Here is a 24591-nt window from a genome sequence, read left to right as displayed (position 1 = left end):
TCTGTGCCAAACCCCTCCCCAACCATTCGAATTTTGCCTCCCACTCCCTGTCCCAAGCCCCCACCTTTCCCGAGCCTGAACCGTCACCCCCCAGCCCCAGCCCCCCACCCACCCTGATTCTGTTCCTCCTTCAATCTTTCCCGGAGCCTCCCTACACCATTGATATGTGCCCCCCTCACCCCTGAGCACAGCCCCACCCGACCCCCCGAGTATTGTCCCCCCTTCCGCCTGTGCCAGCCCCGCCCGACACCCTGAGTCTGTGCCCCCGCTGCCTGTGGGCCCCTCTGCTCTCCCGGCAGCTCTGCGTCTGGTTTTGCCTTTTGAAGCTGCATCTGAAGGCGTCGCCCTGCGGGTCGGTCCCCGGCTCGGAGAGAAGCCCCAGGCCCACGCTCACACCGTCGTGGGTGCCCTGGCGCCTCACTGAGGCATCGACTGGGAATGGCTTTCTCTCCCGTGCTGCTTGAGCGGAACTTGCACCTGTGACCGAGTGCTCAGACCGAACCCTCACACGCTCCGCAGTGTCCGCGACACTCAGCAGCTGAGAGCGCCGGCCGTGCGTGCAGGTCAGTGGACGCTCTGGAAAGAGCCGTCGGTGGACGGGCCAGCCCTGCGGAGAGGGGGCAGCGGACCCGCCGTGTGCAGCGCCTCGTGCCACGGCCAAGGGCTAGCGGGGCTCCGAGTCCACGGACGGGGGATGGCGGACACGCGATGGGCACCGTCCCCACAGAGGCTTTGACAGAGGGGACAGGAGGGCTCTGTGCACCCACTGCCAAGGTTTCGGCCACGTTCATGCTCTGCACGCACAACACACGCACACATGTTCACATGCATGTACACACATGTGCACACATGTGCGTGCACACAGGGAAAGGGGTGGGAAAGGTAGCCAGTTCTTCCTACGTGTATCTCATTTTATAGCTTGATTTTGGATTCATGTAAATGCTTTCAACTTGAAAACTAAGTTAATGTTTAAAGGACCTCTATGTGTTAGAAACAAGAGAAACAGACAGATCACACACACTGAGCTGGTGACAGGACTGCCCGGAGGAGTCCCTCCAGAGAGTGTGAGCACAGGACAGAGCAGCGCCGGAGCCTCGGCCTGCGGGGTCCCGTCGGGGGCTGCACCACATGTTCAGTGCACACGCACAAGCACACACACCACTAGCCACTGTGGCCGGCAGCACCGGCCCACGGGGGCAGCACCGGGCCACGGGGGGCAGCACTGGGCCACAGGGGAGCACGTCACAGGCTGGCCGTCCTCAAACTGAGCAGACAGGTAGATACATGGAAGAGGATGAAGCCAGTTTCTCACGGCAGAAATGGGATCACAAACCCAGGGGGAGGGCTGCTGACAAGCCCGCGATACCCACGACGCCCGCAATACCCGTTGACGCCTGCGATACCACACCGCCCTGGGCGCTGGTACAGTCCCCCCTCCAGCCCCACAGGCGGCAGCTGTGTCTGACGGGCACCCGTGCCCACACCCAGCACCCAGGTTTGGTTTCTGAATACCCTTCTCCACCCAGGAGCTGGCACGGGGCCGCTCAGGGAGGGAGCGGGCACACAGCCGCCTGCGCAGGAAGGAAGCCCCAGAGGGGAGGAGGGTGCGGGCACGTCCCCACCACTGCACCCGATGGGATGCTGGGCACGGGCACAGCGCGAGGACAGCGGGCACAGCGGGCAACAGGGCAGCGGCTCACGCCAGCACCAAAGGGCTGCATGGTGGTGAGTGGCAGGAGACCGCTCCAACGTGAGAACACAAGCAGCAGCTGTGCAGCACTTGACGGGGAAGGTCCCCCCCTGAGTGCCTGCCACACCGTTCCCTCCAGGAGGCCGGCAAGGGCGGAGGGCCGGGCCCAGGCGGCCCGAGAGCCAGCAGAACCCATGACACTGCCCGGTCCCCGTGGAGGACACCGGCTCGCCCCCCACGGCCTCGTGCACCTCAGATCAGGCCTGTGCTCTGCCCGCACCTTGGCGTGTCTGGTGGGCATCACGCTGTCCTTCGCAGGGGATCCGGGGTCCGTGCCCTTCTCAGGTCTCAGGTCCGCAGAGGCCTGTGGGAAAGCAACCGGCAGCCGCGAGTCACGGACGGATCCTGGGGGCAGGCACCGCTGTCCACCTGCAGGACAGTCCACTGCGGAACAGCTGCCCTGGCCTCACGGCGCTCACAGCGACCTCACGGCGACCTCACAGTGATGCTCACAGCGACCCCCACAGCGACCTCACGGCGACCTCACAGAGACCTCACAGCAACCTCACAGCGACGCTCACGACCTCACAGCGACCTCACAGTGACCTCACAGCGACCTCACAGTGATGCTCACAGCGACCTCACAGCAACCCCACAGTGACCTCACAGTGACGCTCACAGCGACCTCACAGCGACCCCACAGCCACCCCACAGTGACGCTCACAGTGATGCTCAGCGGCTGCTATAACCGGCCTCGCTGCCCAGAGGCTGGGAGGCCGCGTGAGCCGTGGAGAAGGGGCCCCACGCTAACCCAGCTCTGCCTGGAGCCAGAGGCCTGACGACTCGCCTCCGCCCTTAACCTCTTGCCCACAGTGCGTGCAGAGCCCCGGGAAGTCTGCGAGCCCTGGGATCCCTCAGGCCATTTAAGGGGTGACCATCATCCCACAGAGCTGACCTCAAGGTCACTGTCCAAACAATGAGACCCGTGCCCACACCCTCCCCATCACACGCACACATGCACACACACATGCACACACGTGCACACAGACATACACACATGCACACGTACATGCACACGCATGCACACTCACATACACACATGCACACGTGCGCATGCTCCTCACGTCTGTACAGGAAGCCTCGGGCCTGGCCTCTGCTGGGGAGCACACAGGGCGGTAACAAGGGCGCAGCCCTCACTGCAGGGGCCAGGCTGGGAGGCAGCCCCAGCTCTGACGTCTGGGAAGCTCTTGACTGGTTTAGTAGAGACTCAGACGGCCGCGCCTTTCCTGCCACCCCCCCCCTGCCACCGGGCACGCAGGGGACACGAGGCGTCGGGCCACCGCGCACGGCGTGGGTGCCGGGGTGCGAGGCCGCGCGGAGGCAACGCCCGAAGGCTCAGCCATGTGGCGGCTCAGGGCCCCCGGTCCCCACGTTGTTGCCTGGCGACCAGCCTTGGCCCTGGGAGGCCCACCTGCGCCACAGAGAACTTTGGTACTTGAAGGGGACGTGGGCGGTCTCCCGGGGGCGCAGGAAGAGCTGGGGTGCGAGGCCGCCGCGCAGGCGGAACATGTCCTCCTCCACAGGCGTGTGCAGGCCGGCCGCCGCCTTCAAGTGCCTCCACTCCTGGCTGTCCACGATGAGGCTGGGCGGGAGGCAGAGCTGAGCTAGAACGTTCTCCTGGGGCCCCAAGGCCCCACAGGGAGGGAGGGAGGGCCCGGCCCGGCCCACCCCACCCCCCCGAGCTGGCCCCACCTGAGCTCAGGGTTGTCCACCTCGATGGTCACAGTGTGCGGCGTGTTGTGGGGGTTCCTGAGGGCGAACTCGAAGAACTCCGCGGTGCCCAGCGAGGCGTAGAGCGTGTGCTCCACGGTGATGGCCAGGCTCAGCGCGCTGGCGATGTTCTGGGCCTTGGTGCGCTCCCGGTAGGCGGCGATGACCTGCAGGTCCCGCGCATGCTGAGCCCGGACGTTCTGTTGAGCCTGCGAGACACCAGCCCGAGCCAGGGCCACATCCTGGGCCGCGCTCCTCGGGGCTGTTTCCCACCACCTCCCCACCCGACCCCGAAGTCCGGGTTTCTCCTGGACTCACCCCTCCCCGACTCCCGTGGGCTGAGCAGGACCAGCCAGGCCCCAGCTCCAGGGACGGAGCAGGGCATGCCTGTCCCTCCACGGACGCCTGCGGCACTCCTGGCTGCTCTCTACCCATGGGAGGTGGGGTCTGCCCTGCAAGCTCCGGACTGACTATGCCGCCCCCACCACCACCCCACACCCAGGAGGCCGGTTCCGGGCACCGCGGGGAATGGGAGTCAGACGTTTCCAAGAAAAGAGAAAAGAACCCCCTCAACACTGACAGGTGCCGCTCCCCAGCCGGGTCCCCGTGTGGCAGCCGGCGCCCTGTCTGCAGCAGCGTCCCTGGAGGGGAGTGTCTGGCCCGACAGCCTCCAGCAGGGTCGGACCTCGGGCAGCTGCCGTGGGGCGGCACCGCAGGTCCCCACCAACCCTCCCTCCTCGCCCGTGACTCCGCGGGCTTGGCCGCCCAGGGGTGCTCCAAGGCTGGAGGTCGGCTGCTTTCTGGTGAGCCTCCCACTAAAAAGTGGGGCCCAGGGCTGCTCTGCGAGACTGAGACCAGGGGGGCCTTCCCAGGCCGGGCCTCTAGACATAGGCGGCCCAGACGCCAGGGGAAAGGCCACCGGACCGCCTCTGGGCTGGAACTCAAGGGCGGGGCCAGGTTCGATTTCTGACTTAAATGACTGCATCACCCACAACGCCGGCCCTCCCACGCCGGGCCGAAGCTGCGCCTTGCATTCTGCTGGGATTTGAAAATGGGGGTGGCCCTGCTCCACGGGGGCCTCCCTGGGAGGCTTAGACCTTCCCAGTGGAGCGGGGCCGCTGGCCAGGCTGGTTCCACGCTGGACAAACAGGGAGTGCTCACCATCGCGCTCCTCCGGCAGCCCCCCTCGCCGCCGGCCTCCTGCGCACGCACAGCCCTCATCCGCTCCAGCTTGCGCCTGCGAACGGCGTCCCCCTCCCGCACGGCGCCCCGGGGCCCCTTGCTCCCCGGCAGCAGGGGCGTGAACAGCATGGCCGCCAGCTCGCTGTCCACATCTGCCAGCTTCTGTGCCTGGACCACGTTTTTCACCCCTAGAAGGTTCAGAGGAGCCAGAGGTCAAAGTTCACTTTTGGAGCAGATGCAGCCACGTGACCCAGCGGGAGCTCAGGGTCGCTCTTTCCTGTGACTGCAGAGCTGGACCCTCACGCCCTCCCCAGTTCAAAAGTCAGAGGAGTTCTGACCTCAGTCCACGCTCCTCCTGACTCTCCTTCACTTCCTGTTCCCCGCAGAGGACAGCCGCCCACAAACAGGCCGCTCATAGGGTTAAGCTTCTCTACACGATACCAAGCTGCCAGCCCGGGCTAGAGCGCTGGGCCTGCCCAACATGGTGAACCGAGTGGCCGCAGGCCCGGGAGGCGGGCACTCAGGGGCACTGGCGGCCACCACTCTGCGCCCAGGTCCAGAGGGGCGTGCACACGACACGCTCACACACCTGCACGCGTGCAGCCCCTCTCTGCCTCGGTGTGCTCCACCCCACCCGCCAATCACACCCACCCACCACCCACCCACCCACTCACGTCTCGGGGCCCCGCGAGTGAGGAGGCTGCCTCCGTCGAAGCGGCCGGCTCCCTCATTCGAGATGACCCGCAACCTGGAAGGTGGCAGCGCGCTGGCCTCTCTCCCTGTCTGCTCACACAGGTGACCTAGACGGAAAGCGCCTACGTGAGACATCTCCACAAGTAAGCGCCTGAGGGCACGTGCCCCCGAGGAGGCCCGCTGTCCACCAGCCACCCTCCCCTCTGGCCCTCCCTCCCTCCCCTCTGGCCCTCCCTCCCCTCTGGCCGAGCACGGAGGAGACAGCAGCCTGCTCCAGGGCCCCAGCGTCGGCACTGCCCTGGTCACCTCGCCCCTCCCTGCTGTCCACAGCCACGTGACCCAGAGGGAGCTCAGGGTGGCACGCCCCACCCCCCCCAGCCCCAAGCCCTCCCTCCCTGCCACCAGCTCAGAGGTGGCCCAGGCTCCTGGCTCCGCACCGTTTCTTCTGCACCAGGGGGTGTGGCCCCACAGGCCTTGGCAAGCTCTGTGCCCCGTCCCGAGAACCCACTGCCCAACTGCCCAGCAGGTGGCACATGCCACCTGCACTCACTGCGGGCACAGTGGACTCAGCCACACGGAGGGAGGCGGGCTCTCCCGCAGCTCTCTCCACCCACTCCTGCGGCGAGGGGTCCCCTGAGGCAGGCCAGGCCACCTCTGGTCCCCACACCTACTGCGATGAGCACGGCCTAGTCTAAGCCTGAGAGACACGCAGAGACCAAGGAAACCGTGCAGGTCAGGACCCGGGCCGACAGCGCAGGGGCAGGTGCCAGCGTCCTGGGGGCTCGGGCTCGTGCTGACTGCCCCTTGGCGTGTGGGGCAGCAGGGCCCCGCGGTCCCCTCCTGGACAGACGAGGGCCCGGGCTTCCCGCGCTTGTACTTGGACGCTGGTTTGTTCACCATCAACTGGAAAAGCTGAGCCACGTGTGCACAACGCCGAGGGCCGCAGGGCCAGGACCCGAGCTCCCCAGGGCTGTTTTCCGGCGGAAACTGCTGCCGGTTTCCTTCCCCGCCTCAGACAGGCGGCGTGTGGGACCAACAGCAGCCGCCAGAGCCGAACTCTCCCATACGCAGGGCCCCCTCGCAGCCCTGAGCTCCCACAATGCGCGGACCCCAAACTCCGGTCACTTGACACGGTGCACGCCCCTACCCCTTGTCCTTCCACCGTGAGAACACGGGATGTGACCGCAGAGCCGGGCTCAGGGCAGCCCTTCCCCCAGGAGGCAGCCGGGACCAGCGGCCACCCCGCACCCAGGACACTGGGGTCCAGGAAAGGACGGGCTCCGGGACGCTGACATGACCAAGGACGCGGAAAGGCCGCTGCGGAGCAGGCTGCTGGGCGGCAAAGCCTGTCCAAGCCAGGAAGCCACTGGCCGAGGACAAGGTCCCGTGGAAGGATCCACGGAGACCGGGCGCCGCAGCGACGCTCCCTCCAGGCCCCGCGCGGTCTGAGCGCAGGAAGCTTAGCGCTGCCCGGGCGAGGCTGAGCCGGGCAGGGGACCCTGCGGTCACCCGGGAGGCTCCCCGGCCATCACCCCGTCTGCGGGCCTGTGCCTGCTGCCTGGTGCAGAACAGCCACGTTTATACGGAAATAAAAGCTACAACGAATACACAGGAAGCCGCCGCGCGGCCACGCAGGTACGGCGTGCGGCCTGCGCGCTCGTCCTTTGTTAACCGCTCCGTGCGCGTCTGCGTGGCGCCTCGCGAGCAGGTCTCTCCGACTCTCTCCCATGAGCTTATCTCTCCCTCGCAGGCAAAGCATGAAAATGACAATTGAAGATAACACGTAATGGAGCTAATCTTTCTTCTGGAGATAAGATTGTGGCACCCGGAGTCGTGCACATTGTGGGCTCGTGATTAAACGGAGAAATAACCCGCACCATCCTGGCGGCGGACTGCAGCTCCCCGGTCCTGCGCGCTTCTGAGCCCCGTCTGCTGCTCACATGTGGCTCGTTTATTTCTCCAGAACCTAATTGAGTTTTGCTGCTTCCACATTGTCTATTTCCCAGCTGCCCTGGATGCTACATTTGTAAACAAGCAGCAGAAACCGGGCGCCTTAATGAGCGCGCACCTGCCGCTGCCCGGCTCGCGGCCGGTGCTGACGCCGGTGCTGACACTGCGGATGGGCCCCTGGGGCGGGGCCTCACGCTCGGGCTGGGTTTTGAGTGGAAAATTCCCGATGCAACAACAGAGGCTTGAGTCCTCCGGGTAGACACAGCTCCACAACCTCTACCGGCTTGGTTTCGTCCAGCTTTCAATTCTGCCCAGAACCCCAGTCCTGCTATGGGCCCTCCAGGGCGGCAGAGTGGGCTGGTCACTGGCCCTCTGCCCAGGCCACCTCTTCCCCGGTCAGGGGCCTCAGTCACACCCAGACCACCCCCAGGCCAGACTCCCTGCAGGTGGAGGGGGGATCGGGGCTCAGGCTCCCTGCCCAGCCACTCTCGGGGCACAGGGCACCACGGGGCAAAGGTCAAGGCTGGGCCCTAAAGGGGTGCTTCTCGGGCCCTGCCCCCAAGTTACACACGTCCGGGAACATTTCTCTCCCTCCTCTGAGACGGGCAGTTCTGCCGCTGGCGCTCCCAGGAAAAGCTCTCCTGGTCGCTGTAGTTGAGGACTGTCACAGAGGCCCCGGGACAGCACACGAACAAATGAGGGCCAGGCCGGGGACTAACCGCCCAAAACCTGACCAGAAATCAGGAGCACAAACAACTGGCCCAGGGCAGACCTGGTGGGCAAAGGCAGGCTCCATGGTCAAGGGCAGGCCCAGGGCACAAGGGCAGGCAGACAAGGACAGGCTCAGTGCACAAGGGCAGGGCAGGCAGATAAGGGCAGGCCCAGGGGATGAGGGCAGGCAGACAAGGGCAGGGCAGGCAGACAAGGGCAGGCCTGGGGTACAAGGGCAGGCCCAGGGCACAAGGGCAGGGCAGGCAGACAAGGGCAGGCTCAGTGGTCAAACTAATAAGAGTTTTGCTAACTCCTGCTCCTATACAATGCCCACAATTTGTGCCACTGCCTGCGGAGCTCATGCTCCAGCTGGGAAGGCGAGGGAGGGGCTGCCAGGAAAGGACGGAGGCCACACGAAGCGTCGGGATTCTTACCCACGTTGGCCAAGGTCAGGTGCAGCAGGCCCTTCACCACCGTGTGGACGCCGATCGGCCTGACGCTGCCGGACGCGGTCACGTCTCCACTCAGCACCAGTGCGTCCTGTTCGTACTCGGTCGCCAGGACCTCGAGCTCGTGGGAGACCTGCACGGCCGGGCGGCCCTGGCGGAGGAGGTGCTGCCGGGGAGAAGGCACGTCACCGCCCAGCAGATCCGACCTGGAACCCGAGCCCGATGCCGGCCGGGCTTCTCCACAAATTCAGCCACCACGTCAACACCCGGGCGCCGCCCTCGGGAGCCCCTCCGTGGGGAGAGAGGGGACGGAGCAGCAGGACACCGCGCAAACCCCATCTCTACGTCAGACCTTTCAGAACCAAGACGGGCCTGCAGGCAGGACGGGCCAAGGGACACGCCAGGCCGGGTGCCGAGCACAGAGCCCCCAGGCCGGGGGCCGCAGGACGGGACGCGGGGTCGGAGGAGGCCTGGCGGCTGGAGCCGAGGGCAGGACCTCCAGAGGCCACGGTCCGAGCGGGCGAGGGAGGCCCACACGGTCAGGACCTTCCCGACTCGGCTCCTCTGCCTGAGCCGACGGCAGTGAGGCCCCAGGGATGATGGGATCACAGGTCACCTCTGGCCCAGCGGGCCTCTCCCTGTGAGGCCTCGGGAAGGCCGCCTCACCTCTGGCTAGCGCGTCTCACACACAAATGGAAGCGTGGGGACAGACTGTGCCCCAGCCTTGGGACTCCTGCGCCCCCTTGCCCCCGGAGGGATGAACACACAGACTTAGGTCTTAGTGTATGAGGGATGGAAAGCCCCTAGCACAGGGGTGGGCAAACTTTTCGACTCGAGGGCCACAATGGGTTCTTAAACTGGACCGGAGGGCCGGAACAAAAGCATGGATGGAGTGTTTGTGTGAACTAATATAAATTCAAAGTAAACATCATTACATAAAAGGGTACGGTCTTTTTTTTTTTTTTTTTTTTTTTTTAGTTTTATTCATTTCAAACGGGCCGGATCCAGCCCACGGGCCGTAGTTTGCCCACGGCTGCCCTAGAGAAAGGATTCCACTGTAAATCCAGCTGGAACTCTAAAAGCAGGATCCTGAACCCGGCGCAGGCCCCCTCCCTGCCCACTGAAGGCAGCCCCCGGGCCAGGCCCTCGGAACCAGGCCGCCTGGGCTGTCTAGGGGACTGACGTCTCCCCATCGAAGGAGCAGGTGACACCACCTGGCTGGTCAGCCCGTGGGAGGCACTGAGAACTGAGCAAGGGGACCCAGCCTCAGGGAACCAGACCCGTGAAAACGTCACCCGGGAAGGAGAGAGCTCGGTGGCGTTTTTAACTTGTGACCAAGGAACCGACGGCCTGTCAGGACCCCGCCCCTCAACAGCGCCCGGCCCGGGGAGCCGCTACCTTCAGGTGCACGGCGGCCGAGCCGATGAGCAGCAAGGAGTCTCCGTCCCAGACGTCCACCTGCAGGCTCTGCACGGCCAGGTAGCGGGTGAACCAGCGCCGCTCCCCGGGCCTCAGGAACCCGGGGTCCACCAGGTACCTCAGCTGGAAGCCCGGAGGCCCTGTTCCGAGAGGCCCCAAGTGAGTCCAAACGCAAGGGGTCATTTCTAATCCTCACACTGTGAAGAGGTTCCTGCTCTGGTCATGCTAGTTCCTGCTTCCGTCACAGCTACAGTTTAATAAACACGTTAATCAAAGACGTCATCAAGTCCAAATTAACACGCGAAGGCTACACTGCTTTCCAACACGTTCAACAAACTCCTCCCAAATGAAGACTGACGCTTCCCCGAGTCCTGGGGATCGGGCCACGTGGGGCGACAGGGCCCCACAGCTGCAGGAGTCACACTCGGGCTCAGGAATCAGGGAGGAGTCAGTTAGCATCTCCTGTCAAAGCTGCACGTCACTCGCACACACAGAGCTCAGCACACGCCAGCGGAGACCAGAACCACCGCCACCGGCCCCACCCCCAACCTCTCACCCTCCACCCTCCACCCCCACACCCCGGATCTCAGGCAGCAGCCCCACGGGGAGCAGGCCCCTGCGAGGGCCACTCTGGACTATCAGGCTTCGTACTAAGAGGTGGGCGCCCGCCTTCATGGTCCCCACATGGCGTCATCATTCATCCGAAATCGACAAAAATGCCACTGAAATCGCCATTAGTCGAGGTGCAGGGAACAGCCATGCTGGGACCACATTCAAAACATTCCCCCTTCCCATCAATAATGTAACCGTCTTTACAAAGCCCCCCGATGAGCAGAATATTAACTCCGGGAGGAGGGGGCGAATGTTTACCCAGCAGCCCATGCGGCCTGGGCCAGGCTGCGGTCCTACCCCACCCCCAGCCACCTCAGCCCTGTGGGTGCCCCCCCAGTCAAGTCCCCTCTGCTCCCCTCAAAACCAGGACAGTGCTCTCGGTGGGAGGACAAAATGGGTCAGGACAGGGACACAGCACTGGGGGGAGGACACAACACGGGGGGGGGAGGGGGGTATTGGGCCCGAGGGAAATGGAGTGAGGACCAGAGTGGGACAGCTTATAGGGGCACTTCTCGGGGCGGTGAAGTTATTCCCTGGGGCCTGTCACAGTAGATATATGATGTTAAACATCTGTCAAAATGTAGAATGTACAACACCAAGAGCAAATCTTAGTGTAAACCAGCGGTTCTCAACCTGTGGGTCGCGACCCCTTTGGCGGTCGAAGGACCCTTTCGCCTAAGACCATCCTGCAGATCAGATATTTACATGACGATTCATAACAGTAGCAACATTACAGTTATGAAGTAGCAACGAAAATAATTTTATGGTTGGGGGTCACCACAACATGAGGAACCGTATTAAAGGGTCGCGGCATCAGGAAGGTTGAGAACCACTGGTGTAAACTATGAGCTTTGCTAATAACAACCTATCGGTATTGATTCATTAATTGTAACAAACGCATCAACCACACTAATGCAAGACGATGACACCGGGGGAGACTGTGGGGTGCGGAGTATACGGGAACCCTACTATCAGCTCAACTTCCCTATAAAACTAAAACTGCTCTAAAAGTCTCTTAATTTTAAAAATGCTTTGAACTGTACATTTTGTTGCATGCATATTTCACTGACAAAAGATAATCTCTTTTCTTTTTTTTTTGGTTAATCTTCACCCAAGGGCATTTTCCCATTGATTTTTATTTATATATATATTTTATTGATTTTTTACAGAGAGGAAGGGAGAGGGATAGAGAGTTAGAAACATCGATCAGCTGCCTCCTGCACACTCCCTACTGGGGGTGTGTCCGCAACCAAGGTACATGCCCTTGACCGGAATCGAACCTGGGACCCTTGAGTCTGCAGGCCGACGCTCTATCCACTGAGCCAAACTGGCTAGGGCCCCATTGATTTTTAGAGCGAGTGGAAGGAGGGAGGTCGGTGGCAAGATAGAGAGACACACACACACACACACACACTGATTGGTTGCCTCCTGCACAAGCCCTGACCCAGGCTGGGGATCGAACCTGCAACCCACATGCGTGCCCTTGACCAGGAATCGAACCCTAGACCCTTTGGTGCATGGGGTGGTGCTCTAACCACTGCGCATACCGGCCACCGCAAGATAATTTCTCTTAAGTGAGGCTCATAAGCAACTCGGCACTGAGACCTTAAGCGGTTCTCAACCTGTGGGTCGCGACCCCTTTGGCAGTCCAACGACCCTTTCACAGGGGTCACCTAAGACCATCCTGCATATCAGATATTTACATTATGATTCATAACAGTAGCAACATTACAGTTATGAAATAACAACGAAAATAATTTTATGGTTGGGTCACAACATGAGGAACTGTATTTAAAGGGCCAGAAGGTTGAGAACCACTGCATTAAGGAATGGCCTGCCCATCGGGGGCGGGGGAGACGGGACGCCCAGCTGCAGGGACCGCAGGCAGGGGAGCACTCAGGCAGGGACACTTTTGATGGAGACTCCGCTGTATAAGAAACTGCAAGAAACTTTTTTTAGACTCTAACTTGAGAATTTTGGACTTCGAGTTTTAATTCACATTGACAAGAAAACTTGATTTTGGAGTTTAATTTCTCTGGACTTCAACTTGCAAGGAAATTTAATTTTTGGACAAAGTTCTCTCTGGGAATTCAAAATGCAAAGGGGTTTATATTCAAAGTGGGAGCACCTCTGAGATGCAAAACCCAAGTGCAGGCTGTGGGGACTCTGGGGACAGCACGTGGCCACATCAACGAAACCATCAAACACCGCTGGGACGGGGGCAGCAACTACAGACAAAGGAGACGTGAGTCCCTGCTGCCACGCAAGGAGCTGATTTAAACAAACTATTAAAAAACGGCATGAAATTGGGAAGATTTTTACATTGGCTAGATGTTTGATGATATTAGTGATTAATTTTTAGGTGGGATAACATTATTGAGTTTGTTTTTTCAAAAAGACTCTAGTTTTTCAGATACACATAAGGAAACCACGGGTGAAATAATACAGGAAATGGTAGCGCAGGCTGGAGAAGATCTGGTGGGGATACAGCCGATACTGTTGGAGGTGACGCACACTAGTTTCTCAGATTCTGCATGTGTTTGGAATTTTTCATTGTACAGCATTTTTTAATAATGAAACTTTCAGCCCTGGCGGGTTGCTCGGTGGTTAGAGTGTTGAGCTGGTCTCGGGTTCGATTTCTAGTCAAGGGCGCATACCTGGGTTGCTGGTTCCCCAGCCCCATTGCAAGCATTTGGAAGGCAAAATGTAGATGTAGCTCTCACATCAATGTTTCTCTCCCTCTCCCCCTCTTCCCTCCCACCCGCTCACTCTCTACAAATAATGGAAAACATATCCTCAGGTGACAATTTAAAAAAAACAGAAAGACTTTGAGACAAAGTGTGGCTCACCAGCCTCGGAGGAGCCGTGGTAACTGGTGGGAACAAGGACGTGTGACAGGGGGCCCGAGCGGCTCTTCCCGGCCCCGTCCAGCGGGAGCAGCTGCAGCCGCGGGGTCGTGGCGGGCGGGAAGCGGTAGAACTGGAAGGTAAAATACACGGTACGCGGCCACGGCGTTCCCGGGTCGTCCTGGGGCACCCTGAGTCCGACAGAGCCGCGGATGAGTCAAGTGTCCTCGGCGGAGAGTGGGCTGCAGTCACCCCCTTGCGAGGTGGCTGACAGCACAGGAACGGCTGTGCGAGTCCGTGCCAAACCGGACATCAGACGCACCCCGCCGTCTACTGAGCCCTGAGCACAGGTCTGCCCGCTCGGACCACACAGGTTTCTGCTCGATGCACGAAGTGCACAAGCCAGGGCCAGAGCAGCAGGCAGTCAGAGAGCGCACCTGCTGAAGGCAAGGAACTGCAGCACCACCTCGTTGCCCCGGAGACGGTCGGCTTCCTCCCTCTGCAGGCTGAACTTCACGGGGTCCGCCGGGCTGACGGCCTCCACCGGCTGCTGGCTGGCGTCCAGGATCTCGGGGAAGCCGGCGGCCTGCAGGAGCGCCATGCAGGCCCGCGAGAGCCTGCCTCCGGAGCTGGAACACACAGACGCTCAGCGGCCTCGGGGAAGGGCGCCCGATGGCCTGGGTTCAGAGGGCCACGCGGTCTCCATGCACTTGTCTGCCGAGTCCCTCCCGAGCCACCCCTCACCTCCGGGCCTGGGCCCCCACGACGATGGGGGCGTGCACGGGGGTGAAGGGCAGCTCCTGCAACTGCTCGGCGACACAGGTTCCCGGGACCACGGGCGTGGGGCTCAGGTCAGCTTCCAGGTGCGCGATCCCGCCCTCCAGGGGGAGCTCCTGCTGACGGGAGGAGGCCCAGGTCAGGCCCAGGAGGCTTGGTCTAGGGCCCCATCCCTGAGCGGCTGCCCCCCGGGAGCATCAGCAGATAGAAACACAGGAGGCTCGGCGGCCTTTAACCTCAGGCGGACAATGAGGAACTGTAGTGCGTGTCCCATGGAACATCTGGGACAGGCTTAGACCACAAAGTTATGTTTTATCTGGAGTTCGAATTTATCGGGGCGTCCTGGATTCTGTGTGAGGGTAAAAGCAGCGAGGCAGGAATTGCTGATTTTATGAACTCAGTGCCCTGGGAGAGACGTGCTGCCCGAGAAGGCTCGTTCACACCAAACCGCGTTTACGGGCAAGACACGCAACCTCCTTCAACACGGGCCTGGCCGGTGCACAGACACGTTCCCGTCCCCACGCCACTCGCACCGCCGGCCACTTCCCTCCAGAGCATGACGCCTGTCCAAGGGAAAGGCCTGCGGGACCCAGGACGCCCTCCGCCAAGCCTGCTCCCAGGCGGTCAGTCGGTCTCAGTTCAGAGGGACACCATGTGCCCCAGACAACCGTGACCCCGCCCTGGTCCCACCCTGGCCCTGCACTGTGCTTAGAACAGGGCACCACGCCGTCACACAGGTAATTACACAGACTGTTTTCCTCACAGACTTGCAGGCAAGACTGGGACACAGTTTGCAGGGGAACCGGCCACTTTGAGAGCCAACTCCGTGTGGGTCCCCAGGTGACACAGGATGAAAGGACAGGGCTCTTCTAGGCCACGGCTGCCGCGGAGGGGCGGGCGGGGCCTCACCGGCCCTCCCTCTGCTGCGCTGGGAGCCTCTCTCTTCATCCCTCTCCCTCCTGCGCCCAGAGACCCAGGCGGCTTCCCGCTGCTTCTCCACAGAGCAAGGCCTCAACCGAGCGCTGGCAGGTCCAGGCCCAACGCTCACGGTGCGAATCCTGAGGTACAGACGGCCCCATGCCCGTGTCCCAGGGAACACGATGCCCAGTCACCCCATGTCCCAGGGAACACGATGCCCAGTCACCCCATGTCCCAGGGAACCCACCATGGCCTGGTCACCCCGTGTCCCAGGGAACCCACCATGGCCCGGTCACCCCGTGTCCCAGAGAACCCGGGATGGCCCGGTCACCCAGCCAGGGGCCAGCATGCTGGCAAATCGCCTTCCCCATGTCAGGAGCCACCACCCGGGAGGAATGGGGCACACTTACCGCCTGGGCCCCCGAGGGCTCGGAGCTGGCGGGCTGCTGGGAAGAGGGCTTGGCCGAGCGGCAACGAGTGGGGGACGGTGGGGAGGCTGCGAGCTGGGACAGGGACAGCTGGAGGGAAGAGAGCTGGTGAGACCAGCCACTCAGTGACCTCGTGGGCGCTGGGAAGGAGGCTCCGGGCGACCACAGAAGGCGGTGAGGCCCGCAGCCTCCGCTCAGCAGCTGCTCTGGACCCCCAGCTGTTCCAATGTCCTTAGAATTATCGAGAGAGAGAGAGTTCTGTGACCTCTCCTGGCCCCTAGTATCTGAATAAACGCAGCAACAAGGACAAGCAGGTGGAGGGGAGGAAGGGCCGGGGACGCCAGGTTCTCGCGCGTGGGCGGCTGGGTCCTCTCTGGGTTCCCCTCTGCCCCCGGGGGTGACCGTCGCCAAGGCCCTTCCGGTTCTGACCCCCGTGCTCCTCTGACGTGAACGGGCCGGCGGGGCTCTGGGAGACAGACCCGCTGGGGACGGACGGACTCCCCCCTCTGTCACTTCGTCACCGTGTGGACCGTGGGCAGGTCAACCTACTATCTCCCTCAGTCTCCTCATCTGTAAGATGGGGTGATCGTGGCACCTGCATCGCAGGACTGTCAGGGGCGTTACATGGAAGTCCACGGAAAGGGCTCAGCACCCGGCACCCGGCCGCCTCCCGCCCTGGAACGGGCGTTTCATCAGCAGGGACAGCTGGCCACGGGCCACGGGCCACGGGCCACGGGCCATGGGCGTGCTGGCGCAGGCGGACAAGGGCATGACGAGGTGCCCAGGCATGGGTGAGGGTGCGTGTGGCTGGGGGGGACCCGGCAGCATAGTCAGGGAATAGAGAGCTTCCCTGGGAGTGAGAAGGCTGCCCCGTGGTCCCGGAGTGCCCGGGCAACGTGGACGTGCTGGAGGGACAGTGCTGGGACGGCCGCAGGGAAAACACAACATCACTTCCCACCCAGGTTCCAAGCTGCATGTGACACATCCAGCCTGCTCCCCAGGGACGGCCTTTGATCCCAAATTATTCGACTTTTCTAGAAAGTCACTTCCAGGTGATGCTGCCAGAGGGAGCCACCGGGTGGACAAGCCAACTCTGACCTTGTTCAAAATCACACGAAGACCAAGCAAGCCAGAGCCCTGCTGCCACGCAGGCACCTACCACGGACAGGCCCGCCCATGGACAGGCCCACCCACAGCCAGGTCTGCCCTCCGACAGGCAGCCGCCGACATGCTAGGCTGTGCCCATCTCCCCAGCACTGCGCGGCCGGGCTCCCTGGGCAGCGGGCACTGCGGGCCCTCTCCCGGCAGGGCGGTGGGCAGAGGAGGGGTGAAGACCACACCTCGGCGTCTCGGGGAGAAAGCAAAGGCTGTTCAGTCCTGACCATTCTCAACCCTCAGACACTGTCGGGGAGACCACTTGTTTCAAAGGGAGAGAGTCCTGTGATGCCAACGGAGGGTCCCTGACAGGGCCCAGAAGCCACCCTGGCAGCCGCTGCACAGACGGGCAGGAGGGAGACGGGACCCCGGCCACCCCACGCAGCAGGCGGCCCCTCCCCTCCGCGCCCAGCCCCTTCCCAGCCCCAGAAAGCACAGGGGCATCGACTGTCCCTAAAGATGCAGAGACGCTTCGGCACCCGGAGCTGTGGCAGCAGGTTCTGGACTTACCCCTGGTCCCACCGGCGAGTCCTGGGAGGCGGCGAGCCCCAGGGGCGGCGGCACTGGCGGGCCTGGGAGGAAGCACAGGACCGGAGGGAGCCGTCAGCCTCGGCGGGGCCCAGGGCACCCGGAGCCCCAACCCCTCAGGGCCTGAACGTCTCCCTCGGGGGTACCCAGTGCCACTGGGGTTGGGCAGCAGTGACCAGGCCATCCCCACGCTCAGCAGTTTAGAAGACGTGGGCGCGCGGAGCACACACAGCGGGGCTCCTCCCATCACTGCCTCGGAGAACGAACCCCGAGCTCCGGCTGCTGCTGCCCTCAGCGCTGGCGATGCAGGCCCCGCCTCCCGACTGCCCGCTAAGCACAGACCGGCCGCAGAGCCCCACTCGCGGGTGGGTGGGCCTGTGAGCACCAGGAAGAGTCCAGGCCAGCCCTCACGCGCTCCCCCTAGGAGGTGCTGAGAGTGTCCTTTGACCTTGAGGACCCCAGGCTGAGCGCCGGCCGAGCACTGTCCCGCACGGTGGTCGGAGGGGCAGGCTGCTGCTGGCCTGTGCGGCTCCCGCCCCGTCCCCAAGCCGTGGGGGAAGTTGAGGCCGAGCAGCCCCGGGCCCTGGCCCTGCAGGGAGCCCTGGGCGCTGCTGTGCGCTGGACATCTGTGGCCTCTCAGTCCTTTCACACGTGTTGCACGCCTTCGCCTGCCAGGGTGACGCGCGTGGATTCCCCGAGGGCCATGGCCCTTCTCCAGCCCTTAGGGCCACACCCTGCCTCGCTCACCACAGTTCCCTTCAGACACCAGACTCTGTCCACTTCACGTGACCACCACCCCCACTGGCCTCAGGACAGCCTGGACCCTGAAGTCACAGCCCACCCATGGTGGCCTAGCCCTGCCTCCTGTGGCTCTGACCACCGCCCTGGCCTCGCCCTGCCTCTCCTGTGGCCTCTGCTGCCGAAGTCCCCACACAGCCACGCCTGAGCCGGGGAACAGGCAGCGTCATGAACGTGCGTGAGCCAATGAGCCCCCCCTTTCCCTGCAGCCCCGAGTCCCCGGGACCCACGGCGCAGGGCAGGCCTCGGGACCTGCTGACCAGCCAGCCTCACCGCGGGGCCGTGACGGGAGGGGCCGCGCACTCCACAGAGCATGCCCGCGCCTCCCTGGACGCTCTCAGTCACCGAACAAAACCAACAGCAACACAGCCTCTGTCCCTCAGGAGGAACTGAGCACACGAAGCGCCACCCAGACCGCCCTGCTGTGCGCCCAGGCCGCCCACCACAGCCCCTCCCAGCTGCTCCAGAACCCACCCAGAGGGGGCAGGCGGTGCGCCCAGGCTGAGGGGCCGGGCTGATGGGAGTGGGGGGCAGGGACAGCCAGGGGCGCAGAGAGAGCTCCCTCAGCACCGTTCTTTTTATTTTTATTGATTTCAGAGAGAGTTAGGGAGAGGGAGGGAGAGGGAAACGTCAATGATGGGAGAGAATCATGGATCGAGCCCACAACCCGGGCAAGTGCCCTGACCAGGAGTCGAACCCTGACCTCCCGGTTCCTAGGTCGATGCTCAGCCCTGGGCCCCGCTGGCCGGCTGCCCACTCCCTCTAACAAGCCCCGTTCAGAGGCCCACTCCCCGGGACACTGCAGCCGAGGAGCCTCCGGTTCCAAGATTCGCTCACTGGGGTGGGAGTCAGAGCATCGCTGAGGGAGTCGAGTCGGCTTCCCAGGAAAATGCGCTTCAGCAGAAGCAAAACACAGATGGGGTTCGGCCGGGGCCACCGTCCTCGAAGCAGCGGCCTCTCCCTCCCAGACCATCTGGAGCTCTGCCGGCAGCCCCGCCCCACCGCGCCCCGCAGCAGAGGGAGCCGGAGCAGCCAGCACAGGGAGCCTCCTTTGTTCTGCCCTAAAGGGAGACAGATCCGCAGGCGGATCTCGGTAATGAGATGGCACCATTCTCCCTGGTAAGAGGGCCCGGCCCCCGGGAGCCCGCCCTCCACGGAGTCCACTGAGCCCTCGGAGTGAAGGCTGAGCCTGCGGGGCGTTGGGCATTGAAGCCTCCGGTTCTCCCAGCAGTACCCGCCCTGTGTTCTCTAAGGCAAATCTTTACCCGAAAACGTACGCAACCTCATCTTCCCAGCGAGTAAACAGCGCCCAGAAAAGCCACTGCTGGCCTTAGCCCACTGGTGACCCAAGGGCACGAAGCCCCAATCCGTCCCAGGGAGGCGCGGACCGAGGAAAACGCACCAAAACCACAACATCCCTCGCTTCACACCGGCTTTACGTCCCGTGTCGTGGGCAGTGAAGTCACTTCTCAAACCACACGGCCACGCCCAGAGAACACGTGTCCCCCAAGAGCCCTCGCGTCAACCCCTCCGCGCCCCCCACAGCCAGGATGACTGTCCGACTGGGAAGCCCCACTTCCGCCAGAGACGACGGGCAACACGTGCAGTGACAGCTGGGCGTGCACAGGTCTGCGGCCGCACCGCTGGACACAGGGTCCATCAGGCCGCACAAGCGCCCAGAAAGGGCAGCCCGGGAGTCAAGGTCAGGGGGGCGGGGAGGGCGTGCACATGGAAAGGGGAGGCGGCGCTGGGTCGGCAGGAGCGGCTGCCGAGCACGTCAGAGCCGAGAGGGAGCCCCACGCGCCCTGCGCAGCGTCTGTCTGTCCCGAGAGCCCTGAACACGCTCCTGGCTGCACCAGGGCTGCGCTCGGCTCACACCGAGGAGGAGGCCCCACGCACAGCGCTGCCTCCGGTGCCTCTGCCGCGCCACACGGGCTCCTTCCTGGGTGACGTCAGGCGGCAGGGCCACCGCAGGCCCGACTTCAGGTAAACACAGGTCAGGGACGCGGAGACGACCCTCTGCCTGCAGCGTGGTGGGCGGCTCAAGGGCCGAGGGCCGGGAAGCTGCGGTGCCCCGACAGGAGGGACGAAACCAGGGCCCAGGCCACGCTGAGCTGTGCGGACGGAGCCACTGCGGCCTGAGACGAAGGAGAAGCTCCCTTCCGGCTCGGCGAGTGCAGCCACGTCTGAGGACTCCTTTTCCCTGACGCTGTCCACTCCGTCACTCTCCCGCCTGAAACCGCTGTCCACAGAGCCGAGGCTCCAGCCTTAGTGTGGCTGCTGGAGGCGCAGCCTCCTCTCGGCAAAGGCGAGCAGGTGCGCTGCCAGCCCTGCTGTCCCCCGGCGCCCCGCCCCCGCCCTGCGTCTGCCTGGAGGGCACCTGCAGTCATGGGCGCATCCACCGGGCAAGAGCCAACACTCACTGGACGGCGCTTTGAGGGGCGGCCCTGAAAGTACAGAAACAGTGCAGGTGAGTGACATGCGCAGGGTCTGCTCGGAGAACCCCTCCAGCTGCGGAGGCGGAGCGCAGCACCCTTCTCTGCAAACGCTGGGGTGGCCGGCCGCAGACTGTCTCTCTGGTGAATAAATCGGCAATTCGGGGGTGGGGCTCTAGTCTCAGGTGGTTACTCTATTTCTCCGGGACATGACCTGTGACAGGTCTGCCTATATCACTGCCATCCTCTCTTCTTCTTCTCTGTGTGGTGGGGATGGGGCTGAAGAGACAGAGTCAGCGGGCGGGGCCCTCCTGGGGGCCCCTTCCGCGGAAGGAAGTGCTGCCGAGGGGCCCAGATCCTGCTTTGTGTGACTGAAGGCTCAGTAAATGCAGAGCCGTTGAGGAGGACACCCGTGGCTTAGTTCTTGCAGCAGCTCAGACCAAGGCGGGGATGGCTCTGGCGATGTCACAGGACAGGGGACAGCAGCTGCCCCCAAAGGCCGGGGAAGGGAGGGGCATCACTGCTAGAGACAGTCGCTATGACACAAAGGAAGGTTGTGAAAACAGCTGCCCTCGGCAGGCCTTGGAAGTCGGGAACTAATCAGTGGTTACGATCCAGACACTCAGCGTTTACCAGGCAAACCCATCCGAGGCCTCGTTCCTAATGAAAGTCACCCCCCCCCCCCCCGACTCTGAGCACAGGACGGGGGTGAGCAACACCCAGGAAGAGACCAAGGGAGTGGGCTGGGGTCCCCACGCTGGGGGAGCTCAGAGCGTGGGCGGGGCTAAGGATCTGGGGCGCCCCAGGCTGAGGTCACTTGCAGGGCCGCGCAGAAGGCTCACTGCCACTCGCCAGCAAACGGCCTCAGGCCCCTTTAAAGCTACGCTCGCTCCCTCCCCGCTCCCACTGGCTCGCTTTCCTGGACGGAGAAGGACGCTGCCTGCTGGAGGGACGTATTTTCAATGACCCCCTCCACGTGGCTGTTCTACATCGATGAAGGGAACACAAGGAGTCCGACACCAGCAGAACATTCGAAAGCAAAATGTGGGTCAGGGAAGTTCCGAGGCAGGAAAAGTGGGGACGGAGCGCCCTCTAGTGGCTGCCGGCAGGCTTTCCTGAGGCTGATGAATGGGCCCTGCTCCGTGTCATTTATGGATGAAATAAAAAGGATAATTCACAACAGGAAGCCCGAGCACCTCACTTAAAGTGACAGCCGCACGTCATTAAGGCTTCCACAGGGCCCATAGACGCTGGTAAAATACTGGAGTCAGAAAAGTTTCCATCAGACGCAACCGCAATGGATGTTTAAGTCGGTTCCACTGGGTCTCGGGAGGCCGTGTCTTCAAACGCTCGGAACCGGGTGAGGGCGGCGTGTGCAGCGGTTGGAAGGCAGCGATAAATCCCAATTAGATGAACCAGAGACCAGGTTCCCTCCACGCCGGTCTGCTGTCCCCAACGGTCTCTGGAAAGCAGGTGACGCTGCCACATGTCTGCTGAGTCCGACTCCCATCCTCCCAGCCCCCCGAGCCGGCTCCTGGTACGGAACCACAGCGTGGACCCCACAGCGTGGACCCCACAGCATGGACCCCCACAGCGTGGACCCCCACAGCGTGGACCCCACAGCGTGGGCCCAGCAGCTCTGCACCCGGACGGCAGCCTGCAGCTCGGTGCGCCCACACCAGGCAGAGCAACGCCTCGGCCAGGAGAAGCGTGGCGCTCCCAGGCCACCGCGTGGAGACGCCCTTCCTGGGAGAAGCCAGCACGGGCAGCTGGAGGGCGAGGGGACAGGCTGTGGGAGAGGGACAGACGGGGACAATCACACAGAGTCCCCACGAACAGCCATGCCTCACATCAGCTCCACCTCCGGGTTTTCCTATCACACGAGCCCATAAAGTCCCTCCCTCGTTCGAGCTACTTTGAGCCGAGTCTGCGTCCCTTGTACCCGATAAAGACATGACCAAAAGGACGCTGCCGGTCAGCGATCTGCATGCTGTGACTGCGCTCGAGTCCAGCCCACAGCCTGCGCTTGTAACTCAAGGTGGACTGGAACACAGGCACAGTCGCTTCCATGTCTCCGTGGCTCTCCCGACAGAGCAGCCAAGATGAGTAGCCACAGCAGGTCATCGGCACACAAGCCCCGCCTCCTCCCTGGCCTGGCCTGGCCAGCTGACCTCGGCACAGGCGCACCCCTCCCGTGGATGGAGCTGGACATAGAGCTCCTGACACAGGCCAAGCACATCAAGGTCCCCGCAAGTCACACTCCCCTTTCTCACGAGACGGGTGTGTGGAGCCGTGTCACGCTCGCGGCAGCACCGCAGGGAGGAGAGCACGCCCTGGGGGCCAGCCCCACACGCAGCGTCCCGCCTTCACCATCCGCCCGAGGAAACCTGATTCCTCCCGCTACCTACACCTGTGTGACTTGTTCATTCATTGTCTCTCTAAAGCCTGGCCCGTCACAGACTCCCAGGAGGATCTGCGGGATGGATGGGGAGGGGCAGGGGGTCCCCCTGAGAAAACCCCCTCAGGCTCCTCTGAATGGCGAGTGTAACGGGCAGAAGCCACACCCACACGGAGCTGTCTCAGGTGGAAGCCACTTCCCTGGGCGGCTCCGTGCCCAGGTGTGACCCCGGGGGCTGGGGTCAGAAGCATCCCCGTGGAGACACACTGCTCGCGGCTGCCCCGCTGGGCGTCTGGTCTCCAGGCCTGTGGGTGTGGGGTTAACGGACTGTGGTTGGAAGGGTCTGACCATGGCCGCTGCCCACGGGTGCTGCCAGCCAGGGGATGACAGCAGCGGCAGGACGAGGAGGACAATGCTCACTGAATCCTCTGCGACCTCGCATCCTTGGCCCACTTTTCTCTTCGGTTGTCTGTCTCCCTCGTATTGATCGGCAGCAGCTCTTTGTATCCTCTTCCTGCTTCCTAATCTCCATCTGCCAATTCATGTCCGTGGCTGTGTGTCGCCCCTCAGTCCCAGGGCTGCCTGTTCGCTGTGTGGATGCGTCTCCGCACGCAGAATATTCACATTTAACAATCACAGCCCTCACGCCTCTCCTTTCGGCTTGCGCTTTGCCTGCCTTCCTGACCTCAAGGCCATACCAACACGCTCCGACTTTCCCTGCGGCTCCACAAGTTCTGATTCTCGTGTTTAGGTCCGTGACCCACCCCACGCGGCAGCGGAGAATCCCGAGGGGCAGGGACGCCGCCCGGCGAGCAGGCCCACGCCCTTCGGAGCCTGCTGCCTCTCAACACCCATCCCTGCAACGCTGTCCGCAGTGACGTCCAAGGTCACTCTCACGCTGACCGTTACTGCGTCCCGCTGACCAACAGGCCATCTCGCGGAGGCCCCCGCGGGCAGGCAGCTCGTTTCCAGGACCTCTCTTCCTCCTCACCTTCTAACTCTGGAGCTTCTAAAGGTTTGCTTGTTAATCCATCCAGAATGTATTGTGTCCACGACATGAAATTAGACTTTACGTTTCCCACATGGCGGCCCCGTGCACTGTCCACGGACTGGTGCCCCCAAATCGTCCACATCCAGGGAACTGAGGTGCGAACCGCTGGCCGGGATGGGGAGACGCTGGGTGCCCTGGGGCGCCCACGGCGATCACACAGTCCCCGAAATGAGAGGGAGTCAGGAGGGCAGAGTCGGGAGAGATTTGGAAATGCTACCTGCTGCCTTGGAGACGGAGGGAGGGGCCAGGCATGCAGGCGGCCCCCAGAGCTGGAGAAGGCAGGGGAGCCACCCAGTGCCACCACCCGGCGCCACACCCAGGGCTGGGGAGGAGCCCCCTGACCAGTGCCCACACCCAGGGCCGGGGAGGAGCCCCCTGACCAGTGCCCGGTGCCCACATGGGGCCAGAAACCAGCCAGACTGGTGACCCCACAGTTCAGAGCCACCGGGCAGAGCACACGAAGGGCCTCGTCACAGCGTGGCCCTCACTAGCCTGCACTCAATGCCAGTCTAACGGTCTCAGGGAGGACTGAGAGGGCAACGCTTCCCAAGCCGGCGTGTCTGCCACGTGCAGAGCTGCTCGCGCCAGGACAGGAAACTCCTATGTGGCCCCGTCAGCAACCCCCAGTGTCCACCAACCACAGTCTCCGCTCCTAAAAGCCCACGCCCTGATGTGACCCAGCACCGGGACCCACACCCTGACAGGGCCCAGCTCCAGGACCCACGGCCGATAGACTGGCCGCACTGTCGCAGCACAGCCTTTGGGAAACGACTGCTGAGCT

The 24591-nt window shown here is 63.0% G+C and overlaps 1 protein-coding gene across 1 annotated transcript in view; it reads right to left on the bottom strand.

Moving 5' to 3' along the window:
• Nucleotides 1-1900: 1900 nt before the first annotated feature.
• NPHP4 (nephrocystin 4) overlaps nucleotides 1901-24591 on the bottom strand; it is a 51077-nt gene continuing 28386 nt past the window's right edge. Inside the window, exons 10-21 of the mRNA XM_023748555.1 lie at nucleotides 17111-17172; nucleotides 15428-15535; nucleotides 14067-14215; nucleotides 13760-13951; nucleotides 13326-13513; nucleotides 9844-10004; nucleotides 8431-8611; nucleotides 5317-5442; nucleotides 4622-4830; nucleotides 3443-3669; nucleotides 3162-3332; nucleotides 1901-2054 (exon numbers count right to left, since the gene is read on the bottom strand). Coding sequence (XP_023604323.1) covers nucleotides 2039-2054; nucleotides 3162-3332; nucleotides 3443-3669; nucleotides 4622-4830; nucleotides 5317-5442; nucleotides 8431-8611; nucleotides 9844-10004; nucleotides 13326-13513; nucleotides 13760-13951; nucleotides 14067-14215; nucleotides 15428-15535; nucleotides 17111-17172 — 1790 coding nt within the window. The 3' untranslated portion in view covers nucleotides 1901-2038. The remainder of the gene's footprint in view (nucleotides 2055-3161; nucleotides 3333-3442; nucleotides 3670-4621; nucleotides 4831-5316; nucleotides 5443-8430; nucleotides 8612-9843; nucleotides 10005-13325; nucleotides 13514-13759; nucleotides 13952-14066; nucleotides 14216-15427; nucleotides 15536-17110; nucleotides 17173-24591) is intronic.

The sequence above is a fragment of the Myotis lucifugus genome, unplaced genomic scaffold (genome assembly GCF_000147115.1).
Source record: "Myotis lucifugus unplaced genomic scaffold, Myoluc2.0 scaffold_1544, whole genome shotgun sequence".
In the NCBI taxonomy this organism is placed as follows: domain Eukaryota; kingdom Metazoa; phylum Chordata; class Mammalia; order Chiroptera; family Vespertilionidae; genus Myotis; species Myotis lucifugus.
The sequence above is the reverse complement of the archived record's forward strand: the minus strand, read 5'-3'. Positions and strand labels throughout refer to the sequence as shown.